General features: G+C 33.7%; 1 protein-coding gene across 1 annotated transcript; it reads right to left on the bottom strand.

The window, feature by feature from the left end:
* Positions 1-93: 93 nt before the first annotated feature.
* LOC143221972 (uncharacterized) lies at positions 94-4,273 on the bottom strand. Its single transcript, XM_076447719.1, has 12 exons — positions 4,088-4,273; positions 3,782-3,960; positions 3,496-3,705; positions 2,946-3,158; positions 2,750-2,862; positions 2,415-2,644; positions 1,667-1,696; positions 1,383-1,546; positions 1,102-1,311; positions 804-1,016; positions 584-696; positions 94-501 (listed from the first exon to the last, which is right to left on the bottom strand). Exons 1-12 carry the CDS (start codon positions 4,153-4,155, stop codon positions 259-261), a joined length of 1,986 nt encoding a protein of 661 aa, XP_076303834.1. The 5' UTR covers positions 4,156-4,273; the 3' UTR covers positions 94-258.
* Positions 4,274-11,935: the final 7,662 nt, after the last annotated feature.

The following is an 11,935-nucleotide window of genomic DNA, read 5'->3' as shown; positions in this document are numbered from 1 at the left end:
ATATATATATATATATATATATATATATATAATTACATGAAAAGTGTTTGTAATATCATTCGCGTTCTGTGAGGTAAGAAAGTCGAATAATCATTTTTCGGAAGTTAAGAGATTTATTTCTTTGAAAGACTTATTACAAAATACAACATTTCATGTCTGTAATTGTTATATCATTCGTTGTTCCGGCAACTTAGTATTAAAGAAATATATTTTATATATTTGTACAAATACGAAATATTTATGCAATCGCGTCTACGTTTATTTCGGTGTCAACTTGAATGAATTCGCGGGTAAGCCACGCACACCTAGACCTTTTACAGCGAACAGATAACCAGCATGCGGTTGATTTTTCAACTGATCGTCGTCCAGCCCCACGCGCGACGACGTTACGTATAACGTGTTGAAATCGGTACCACCGAATGCAACGCTGGTTATGCATTCAACATTAGGAATCTTCACGTAACGCAGTAATTCACCCGTTTCCGGTTTTACATTCAGTATCTGTAAATATTCGTTCATTTTTTGTTTCGAAGAACAAAGAATTGTAACAAAAATTATTTTTAATTGTAATTGTAATACTTACGCCACTTCCGCCATACACAGCTATCCAAAGATTTCCATTTGTATCTATAGTCATACCATCCGGAAATCCGTTAATATTGTTTTCTCGAACATCGAAGACAGTCCTTTTATTAGCTGTACGGGAAGATCGATTAAACGTTATGTTATTATAAATTCGATTCTTCAAACATGAAAAAAGGTGTATGTATTCAATATTGCAAGGTAAATTGTAAATTACTTACATATAGCTCCTGTCAGAGAGTCGTAATTGTATGCCACTACCTGATAGCTCAGCGAATCGATGTAATAAAGTGTATCGTCGTTGAGACTCCAAGCTACTCCGTTACTTATACCTACAGGGTTTACTTGTTTTTTTAGAACAAGATCAGCGCCAATACTGTAGAAAGATCCTTTGTCAGGAGCGAATGGCCCGTCTCCTTCACGACTCATTGTTCCTAAGAAAATTATTTTGTTATGTAACGATAGAATTTATAATAATACATTTACATGCGCATTTAGTTCAAATAGTTTCCTACTAACCACCCCATAATCTTCCAGAGGAATCTGCTTTCGCGTCGTTCCACCTGGTTTCTGCAGGATCGCTATCCGCGCTGGTCAATCTTTCGATTTCACATTTCGTAAGATTTTTCTTTCCATCCCATGTAATTAACATCAAATCTGTACCAACTCCGGCTACAAGTTTATTAGGAGCACCGTCGACAGGTATGGCAAATCCAACGGTCCCATTCTCTGAAAATCATAGTTATCAAATCAATTATCGATCTATGTCACGCGTACTATGGAAAATATCATAGCAGTACCTATGTAAGCAGATGTAATGTTTGACGTCGAAGGGTCGTATCTGAGTACTTTCTTAGCTTGTATATCGACAAAATATAGCGATCCAGAAATCTGGTCCCAATGAGGACCTTCTCCTAGGATGTACGGTCCTGCCAGTGGTTCGATAGACAACTCCGACATCCTTCTAACGAATAGTAATAATAGATAATATTAAGAAGAGCTGAATCTCAAAGCATGATCATGTATTTTAATTGACATAGATAAGAATACAGACATGCGATACATGTATTTATACGTTTCTTACATATGTTCATAATTTCCTTCTAAATGAATACTGAAAAACAGGATTTGCTTCAGTTGGATGCAGTAATAATTATTTAGCGTTACATACCTTTCTTGAAGTATCTATTTATACTTGTGGTGTTCAGGAAAATTGAATTTGTTCGAAAACTCGTGCCGCTTCGACGTTTTGTAAAAATGTAGAGTTGTTGTGATGGATGAAGTGGACTTATATTACCTCTCCCCCCCCCCCCCCGCCCTATACATATACATAACACTGGATGACACGTATACACTTACGTTTGTCAGATAAATATATGTATAGATACCTTATCAGTATCTTTTAATTACATTAATCCAATGGAACTATATATGTATACACACACATATATATATATACATATATATATATAAATATATACTCATACATACTTGATCGGTTACATCACAGAGATTACCTTAAAATAGGTTATCAAAAAATACACAGCAATATAATACATATTTATACATACAATCAAAGCAGAAATTGTTATAAATACTAATATATTAGATATATTTTGTAGATATATATATATATATATATATATATATATATACGTATACAGGAGGGACTAGTCCAGACTAGTCTAAGAAATAAAAAATGCGATGGCTCACAGGTAAATTCTGCGTTTTACTTCAGTAATTAAGGGAACATTAAGAAACACAAGGTTATTTTCTTAGAAAAATCATTCGAACACGTTCGACGGATTTATCGTTCGATCGCTATGCAGAATTATAGTTGAAATGAGTTTGCTAGAAGGCCGTGTACACCCAAGCCGTGTACAGCGAAAACATAACCTGCATACGGCTGTTCCGCCAATTCTTCTGCATTTAAATCGCGACTAGATGTAGTCACAAATAGAATATTTAAAAGAGGTCCCCCGAATGCGCAGCTAGTTACCTTATCTACGGGTAGTTTTAAAAATTTCAACACTTGATCCGTACGAGGATCAACGTGAAGCACCTGTTTGTATAAATATATATATGTAAATATGTTAGTTGTTAGTGTTGTTCGCTATTCAATAAACATTGTACAGTTTAATTTTGTTAGGATGCAATCGATACTTACGCCGCCCCCGCCATACAAAGCTATCCAAAGATTTCCGTTTCTATCTATGGTCATACCATCGGGTAAACCCGAAATATTATGCTTCTCAAGATCGAACGCGATTCGTTTGTTACCTATGTAAATATAAACAATCGATTAACGATTATCCTGAATTTCGATCACATCTAAATGTCGAGAGGAATGAATAATTTCATACTTATAGTGCCGCTGATAGGCTCAAAATCGAACACTGCTATCTTTCGTGTGGGAGTGTCTATGTAATAAAGCTTGTCATCCTGAAGATTCCAAGCTAATCCGTTACTGTTCGTAACGGGGGTCAGTTCCTCCTTCGGTTTCAAGTCGGAGCCGATGCGATAGAAAGTTGCTTGATCAGGTACGACAACATCGTTCACTTCGGGCCCGATCGTACCTGGAAACGATGCATATTTTCTTATATGCACTACATTACGATTAACTCGAAATTTGGAAGTTTCCTGTTGTCTGCTCGCTACTAACAATAAGTATGTATATTTCGCATTGGTACCATGAATCCGTAACCCAATCTCTGCCCAAATCTTCCCCGTTATCTGCTCCCCACTGTTTGCTAAGTCCCGCCGATATTGGCGACACTTTTTTTATTCGATTTTGACTAACAATTTAGTGTCTCATTTTCCATCTGATGCATTTTTTCCTAACACCAATAGCAGCAGAGTTATTCAGGTGACCTGTTCTTTTTTTATAGTGCCCCACTCTGTATTGCTACCTACCGCCCCAAAATCTTCCCATAGAATCCACCTTTCCGTCGTTCCATCTGGTGCCATTTCGATTGATGTCGACGATTGCCAGCGTTTCAGGGGTCGATCGTGTAACATTTTTATGGCTGTTCCATGAAATCAGAACGAAATCTTTGCCAGTTCCTGCTACAAATTTGTTTAGTTCTCCTCGAACAGGAACCGCGACTCCAACAGGGCCGTTTTCTATCATACAACATCACGTTCGATTCGTATTCAGTCAAATACACATATAGAAAAATTCGAAGAATCGTTGATTTACCTATATAAATACAAGTTAGATCTCTTGTAATGGGATCGCATCTGCAAAGCTTTTGTTCCTCTATGTCAACGAAATAGAGTTTCTGAGTACGGTGGTCCCAGTGAGGACCCTCGCTATGATCGAATCGACCTACCAGCGGATCGATAATTACTTTGTCTCCTCCTATGTGAAACGCTTTCCTACGAATCAAACAAAGGACCACGTTTTCGATCAAAATATTATAAAACGAAATAACAGAGAAAACTCGCGATCGAGTTTCGGCCCATATACGATCTACGAACAGAATGCGGAGATCCTTTCACTTACCCATTACGCGTGAAGGCAACAATGTTTATTAGTCCAAAAAGGAAAACTTTATAAGCAACGATTCGCATTGTTCTGTAATTACTAGATCGAAACAGTTTGAAAAAGATACACGCGCGAATCGTGGGATGCGTCAACTTTCAAAGAACTTTTACCAACCAGTCTTCAACGTCCGCTTGTATATATATACCTGCATGCGTACACGTGTACTTGTACGTTATATATGACAGTCGGAAAAATTTGCAATTCTTATTATTCTCCTTACCTAATTAGGGCGTCGATTTATTTACACGCAGTTTTGTTCGAGATGAAGGCCAATAAATTATTTTTTATTATCGTGGTTTATAGTTTCAGCGAAATAAAAATGTTTTTTCTGAAAAATTGCTCTAAAAGCTTTACATATTAGGCAATAACACGGGAGAATGACAAATATGTACATTGTATATGTAATTACATACTCATATATATACATACTCGTATATCAATCGTCAGATAATACTAGTATTACGAGCTCGTAATCGTAATACATGTAAATTACTTACATGTCACGTTCTTTTGAAATTTATGAGCATTCTATAGATCGTGTTCTGTATACTGTACATATTATATATATATTTCAAAATATTTCAAAATAAATATCTCCTTCGTTATATACATATATATATATATTTAAAATCGTTAAAAATCATTAAAAATGAAGCTTTCTAGAACGAAGGAGATATTTATTTTGAAATATTTTGTAAATGCAATTACGATGTAAATATGATGATTCATGCATTTTCAAGCGACTGCGAGGCTGCAAATTTTATACGCATATTATATACATACATTATACCAGAGAGTATATGAGAGTGCTCACGCCCGGGTTTTGGCCGTGCCCATATAGTGCTGCCCCCTACTCTAGTACTTAGCCTGGATCAGCTCCTACATCATCTTTAGCATGGACAAGATCCTACATCATCTTTAGCATGGACAAGATCCTACATCATCTTTAGCATGGACAAGATCCTACATCATCTTTAGCATGGACAAGATCCTACATCATCTTTAGCCTGGATCAGATCCTACATCATCTTTAGCCTAGAACAGATCCTACATCATCTTTAGCCTGGATCAGATCCTACATCATCTTTAGACTGGATCAGATCGTACATCATCATTGGCCAGGATTAGGACATACAGTTTATATTGTTTTATATCAAATATGTAACTAATATACAAATCTCTAATAATATAAATTATATTCATAGAAGTATTTTAATTTTTCCCGAGCCTTTGTTGCAAACTCTAGTTTTAAAAAATAGAAAAGCCGGAAGATTTCGAAGAAACACAGATTTTATATCGATGTTTAAAAGCCACCATCTTGGAAATTAATTTAATGATGAAATACTTACTGTCATCAATATTGTCTCCAATTTTTTTCATATTTTTAGGCACAGTTATTATTAATTAAACCAAATTGAAAACCAATTCTTTCTACGAAAATTTAGAAGAATAACTTTAGGGTTACCCTGAAATTTTCAGAATATGTTTAATTGACACAAATCTATAAAACGTATTTTTTAAATTTTAAGTATACAGGGTGATTCACGCAATTGTTACAAGTCATAACTCGGTTATTATTGCATTTACAAAAAAATGCAAAAGGAGAAAGATAAATGGTTCGAAGAAAACTACATCTGTAGGTCTTTAACTTTTTTTGGATGCAGCAGTGCATGTGCAATTAACAATTGCATCATTTCTTTATATAGAAATGCATATTGTTTTTTACACAGATCGATTCTTCTGTTCATTCTACGTAAAAAATGATTGGGGTACACATGGCAAAAAATTATTAGATCTCGAGATATTTTCAAAAAATGTCTTTATTGAAGAAGATGCTCAAACGCTTCTCCATTACATTCTAATATTCTATATTAGTTATTTTGTTTTCTGGTTCGAAAAAAACGTCGACGTTACAAACTTGAAAGGGTGGTTTCTCAAGATAAAAGTCTGCTCTATCGCGTGGTATAGTTCGATTTTCCGCTGGACCCTAATTTTTTGAGATAAATTGAAAAATATCCTCAAAAATTGGTGCAAAAGTAGTGTCTCTCCGTCTTTAATCATTGTTTAAACATGTTTAAACAATCATAATGTATTAATATGGATATCACTGTATTCGGGAAAGTCTACAGAATCTTTTGCTGTAAAGAACAATTCAATATCTTTTATAATAACCACAATATTTGTTTAAAGTTGAAAAATATGTTCTTTTTTCAAAGCCATGTTTTTCAAAAACTGTGCGTATAGGAGAAAAATTAAGGACAGATTTGGAATCAGCGCAAAAAACTCTATAAGAAGGACCCAACAGTATATTGAAAACAAATTTGGTGTTGGACAGTGTAATCGGTTCTCCAGAACCGTTAGGCCTGTTGCACAGTCGAGCGCAATGTTCCGGTCTCAAATACGTTCTAAAATTCTAAAAAAAATGTTACATATTTTGGATCCTAAGACGCATTTTATAGAATTTTTTCAGATTTTTTGGTTGCAAACTGTGGTCGTAAATAATGAAAAACCCCCCAAAAATCGGAAAAATATAGATTTCTAGAAAATATGAAAACATGCTTTTTACTGTTTGGTTCCTCGATAAAGTACTACAGCAGGCAGTGTCGTCAATTTTTTTCAGATTTTTTTATTGTGGGACATCATTGTAAAAATTTTTTCGACGTTTCTGCTGTGAGGAGGAAAGTTATACTTATTGATTTTACCGCGGGTGTATATTAAGTAATTTTTAACGTTATTACATGTTATTATACATTACAAAACGCAATTGTTTGACCTAAGAAATGCGATTTAATAGAAAGAAGAATTGTGTTCTGTGCGCGATATATGTACATACTGTGACTCGCAAAAATTTTCGGACGCTCTAAAAATGATAACTTTTTTAATATTATACTATACGATTTGAACTTTTTGGGAAGCTAGAACAATTAGTTTAGTACAGGATGTGAAAATAATTTTTTCAAAAATAGTAACTGATCGGAATTGTAGAAAAAATGAGAGAAACTTGGGGAAACTAAAACACCTGGCAGAAGACTGTGAAGGGGTAGAAAGAATTAACATAGGTATAGAAAAGATAGTACAGGAGAAAAGAGTGGGAGAAATTGTAGAAAATTGTAGAATGGGTTAGGAGTATAGAGAAAAAAAGGAAAGAATTAATCACAAGGGATAATCAAGAGAGAGGCAGGATTAGCGGGGAGACATTGGGATAGATCACATAGACAATAAGGTATTTGATGTGGCATGGGATATGGATGGATGGGTGGAGGAACGGATGAATGGATAAATAGAGGGATGATTGGCTTCGAGAATTATAATCCATGTCCAATTTCTGGGCCACGAGGCTGAAATAAATAAATAAATACGTATTTACTTACTTACTAAAAGTTGCATTTTACAACATCTTTATATGGGCCTACATTGAAAATTTAAAAAATACGTTTTGTAAATCTGTGTCAATTAAACATATTCTGAAAATTTCGTCAAAATCGGTCGATGTTGCAATGAGCTACAAACGTTTTAATATAAAATAATAATTCTTAAAAAATATTCTGTTATTTTACACCGATATACCCGACCCGACCCGTATCATGTTACAATGTTTCACTCCACTCCACGGCGACCGAAACCCTCGAGCTTCACTTCCCTTTTCTCCGTTCGTCATCATAGAATAGTGTTTCCTGAAAATTGAATGTCTCTAGCCAGACTCGAGTTTTCGACATTTATAGCAAGCTTGCTATAATCGTATCTTATTTGTCAAAATTTAGTTTTCCATTTAAAATATTTTGTTGTTAAAACTCATCAATAGTTTTAAATAGTACTTGAACAATATTAAAAATGATACTGAAATATTGGAATATTACAATTTGGAATGAAGGGTCTAGCCGGACGAGGTAGTCCTCCGAATTATTTAAACAGCCGTTGCGCCATTCAATTTTCGGTCAATTTTTCCCATTTACTTGCATTAATTTAATCATATAATTGCATTTAATTGAAATTGATAATTGAGATTTTTTCCCGATTTTTTGGTTCAAAATGTTAATTACACAAACTGAAAAACACGCAAAAATTCGACAAATGCAGATTTATTTGAGAAACTGAAAAGTAGCATTGATCATATTTTTAGACTAGCAACATATCAGAACTTTTTTTACGACAGCGCGTAAACGACAAAGAGGGACTTTTCAATGACTCCAAGAAAAATGATAAACTTAATGACTCCGAGAAAAATAAAGAACTTAATGACGCTGAGGAAAATGAAAAATTTAATAACTCCAAGAAAAATGGAAACTTCAATGACTCTATGAAAAAACTTGACGGCACTGAGGAAAATGAAAAATTTAATAACTCCAAGAAAAATGGAAAACTGAATGACTTTGAAAAAAATAAAGAACTTACTGACTCTGAGGAAAATGAAAAATTTAATAATATCCCAGTTAACAAGCAGTCTTCAATGCCTCTTAAAAATGCAATTAATCATGTAGGGATTGATCAGGTGTTTCTCGCTATATTAAAAAATATTTACAAATCCTTTGACAAATTCTGCTTTGTGGCGTCAGGATACTGCTTTCGACATACCATCACAGTTTGTATAGTATACATATATTATTTCTCCTCTTTGTTTCTAGATAAAATTTTATTATGATCCTCCATTAGTTTAACGCCCCGTTCAGCGGTATCATTGACCACCTTCAGTCCATGTTTCAGTCAGACTACTTATTATTCATAATAACTTCTTTTTCCGATATTAGAACTATTCTTACCACGTTTTTATTAGCTCGCTTTCTTGTTCTTTTGTAGATTGGAGCGTATTAATGAATTTATTTATATGTAATATCTCTGTCAGTTATGTATACATATATGAAAAAACTCTTCAAACAAAAGTTGTAGTATATAAGGAGGTGGATATAGTATCAAAGAAAAAAAATTTTTTCAAAGTCATTATTTAAAGTTTTCAAGGTCACGGATGTTTTTTCTATCAACAACTGTTTATGCTATATATGGATTCTTAAAGAGAAAAAAGACAAATTCAACGATATATCATAACGTCTATTTATGTCATGATTTAAAAAATTCTCATTTTCCATTAAAAACTCATTTTCCCATGATCCAAACGGCCCCAAAATTTTTCCAGACCATTTTCTCAACATTTGTCACAATTCTGGTTTACGGGACCAAAAAAATTTCATGGTCGAAAAATAAGGTCCACCTTAATGTTGCATATACGTAAATTACGAGAAGCAGTAAAGAGTGCTTAACGTCGAAGAAGAAAATCCGGGTAACTAAAACTTAATATGTACTACATTCCACGTTATTAGAATAATTGTAGTTTAATTATGATACATTTTATATCAACATTTTTTATTTACACCTGCTAGAAACGCCACTGTCTCGGAAGGAAATGGACATTCGAGAGAAGCAATGAAATTAGAGCATCATTGCGAAAAAAGATGAGTTTGCAATAACCTCAATATACATTTTATGAAATTCTATTATAATTATAGTTATGACTGTATTTTTTAATAAATAAACTTGTGTATGCTAGTATAAAATCAATTTATATATATTATACAATTTATTTTATTATTTGTTTGACAACTAATAAATCTACAAATTGTTTCATAAACTATATAAAAAATACTTCCTGCATTTTCGTATTCTCCAATCAGTCCAAATAAATACCATCAACCTGTTCTCGATCATATACCAATTTTTATTAATGCAATTATGACAGTAACAAAACGTTTCTATTTAAAATGAATACATATTTTGAACATAGTTTTTACATTTTTAATTTTTTGGAAGGTTAAAAAATGTAATTAAAAAAGTAATGAAAAATAAAAATTAAAAAAAAATCCCCGCTGCACGGGGACTCGAATGCTAGCTCCAGATTGCGATTCATACGCTCGACGGCTCGACAGCCGAATTTCAGTTTCGCTTCCGCCGTAAAGCAATAGAACATGGCAACATGGCAAGTGCTAAAAATAGATTGTGGCTGGCATAAGCGCACAAGCAGCGCACACGGATATAGTAAAGGTACGTTGGTGAGTGTAGCGCGCGGGCGCGTTGCTCTTAATATTTTCTAATATTTCTCTAATATTTCTCTTACGCCCTCTAGGATATATTCTGACTGAAGTGAGAAACAGGAGGCCACCAGAGGCCACCGACGGCATTTCGTCGGTGCAGAAAACACTGTATCGTGTTAGCAACGCGCCCGCGCGCTACACTCACCAACGTACCTTTACTATATCCGTGTGCGCTGCTTGTGCGCTTATGCCAGCCACAATCTATTTTTAGCACTTGCCATGTTGCCATGTTCTATTGCTTTACGGCGGAAGCGAAACTGAAATTCGGCTGTCGAGCCGTCGAGCGTATGAATCGCAATCTGGAGCTAGCATTCGAGTCCCCGTGCAGCGGGGATTTTTTTTTAATTTTTATTTTTCATTACTTTTTTAATTACATTTTTTAACCTTCCAAAAAATTAAAAATGTAAAAACTATGTTCAAAATATGTATTCATTTTAAATAGAAACGTTTTGTTACTGTCATAATTGCATTAATAAAAATTGGTATATGATCGAGAACAGGTTGATGGTATTTATTTGGACTGATTGGAGAATACGAAAATGCAGGAAGTATTTTTTATATAGTTTATGAAACAATTTGTAGATTTATTAGTTGTCAAACAAATAATAAAGCAGTATCCTGACGCCACAAAGCAGAATTTGTCAAAGGATTTGTAAATATTTTTTAATATAGCGAGAAACACCTGATCAATCCCTACATGATTAATTGCATTTTTAAGAGGCATTGAAGACAGCTTATTAACTGAGAGTTATTAAATTTTTCATTTTCCTCAGAGTCAGTAAGTTCTTTATTTTTCTCGGAGTCATTAAGTTTTCCATTTTTCTTGGAGTTATTAAATTTTTCATTTTCTTCAGTGTCGTCAAGTTTTTTCATAGAGTCATTGAAGTTTCCATTTTTCTTGGAGTCATTCAATTTTTCATTTTCTTCAGAGTCATTAAGTTCTTTATTTTTCTCGGAGTCATTAAGTTTTTCATTTTTCTTGGAGTCATTGAAAAGTCCCTCTTTGTCGTTTACGCGCTGTCGTTAAAAAAGTTCTGGTATGTTGCTAGTCTAAAAATATGATCAATGCTATTTTTCAGTTTCTCTAAAAAATCTGCATTTGTCTAATTTTTGCGTGTTTTTCAGTTTGTGTAATTAACATTTTGAACCAAAAAATCGGGAAAAAATCTCAAATATCAATTTCAATTAAATGCAGTTATATGATTAAATTAATGCAAGTAAATAGGAAAAATTGACCGAAAATTGAATGGCGCAACGGCTGTTTTAATAATTCGAAGGACTACCTCGTCCGGCTAGAACCTTCATTCCAAATTGTAATATTCCAATATTTCAGTATCATTTTAAATATTTCAAGTACTATTTAAAACTATTAATGAGTTTTAACAACAAAATATTTTAAATGAAAAACTAAATTTTGACAAATAAAATACGATTATAGCAAGCTTGCTATAAATGTCGAAAACTCGAGTCTGGCCAGAGACATTATTTTCAGGAAACACTATTCTATGATGACGAACGGAAAAAAGGGAAGTGAAGCTCGAGGGCTTCGGTTGCCGCGGAGTGGAGTGAAACATTGTAACATGATACGGGTCGGGTCGGGTATATCGATGTAAAATAACACAATATTTTTTAAGAATTATTATTTTATATTAAAACGTTTGTAGCTTATTGCAACGTTGACCGATTTTGACGAAATTTTCAGAATATGTTTAATTGACACATATCT

Source organism: Lasioglossum baleicum, chromosome 3 (assembly GCF_051020765.1).
Source record: "Lasioglossum baleicum chromosome 3, iyLasBale1, whole genome shotgun sequence".
In the NCBI taxonomy this organism is placed as follows: Eukaryota; Metazoa; Arthropoda; class Insecta; order Hymenoptera; family Halictidae; genus Lasioglossum; species Lasioglossum baleicum.
This window is presented reverse-complemented; position numbering and strand designations above follow the sequence as displayed.

Excerpts from the sequence above, each read along its gene's own strand:
- LOC143221972 (XM_076447719.1), bottom strand. The coding sequence starts at position 4,155 with ATGCGAATCGTTGCTTATAAAGTTTTCCTTTTTGGACTAATAAACATT. Across the intron at positions 2,863-2,945 it reads GCCTATCAGCGGCACTATAA|GTAACAAACGAATCGCGTTC; the intron begins GTATGAAATTAT and ends ATATTTACATAG. Across the intron at positions 1,312-1,382 it reads CATTACATCTGCTTACATAG|AGAATGGGACCGTTGGATTT; the intron begins GTACTGCTATGA and ends TATGATTTTCAG.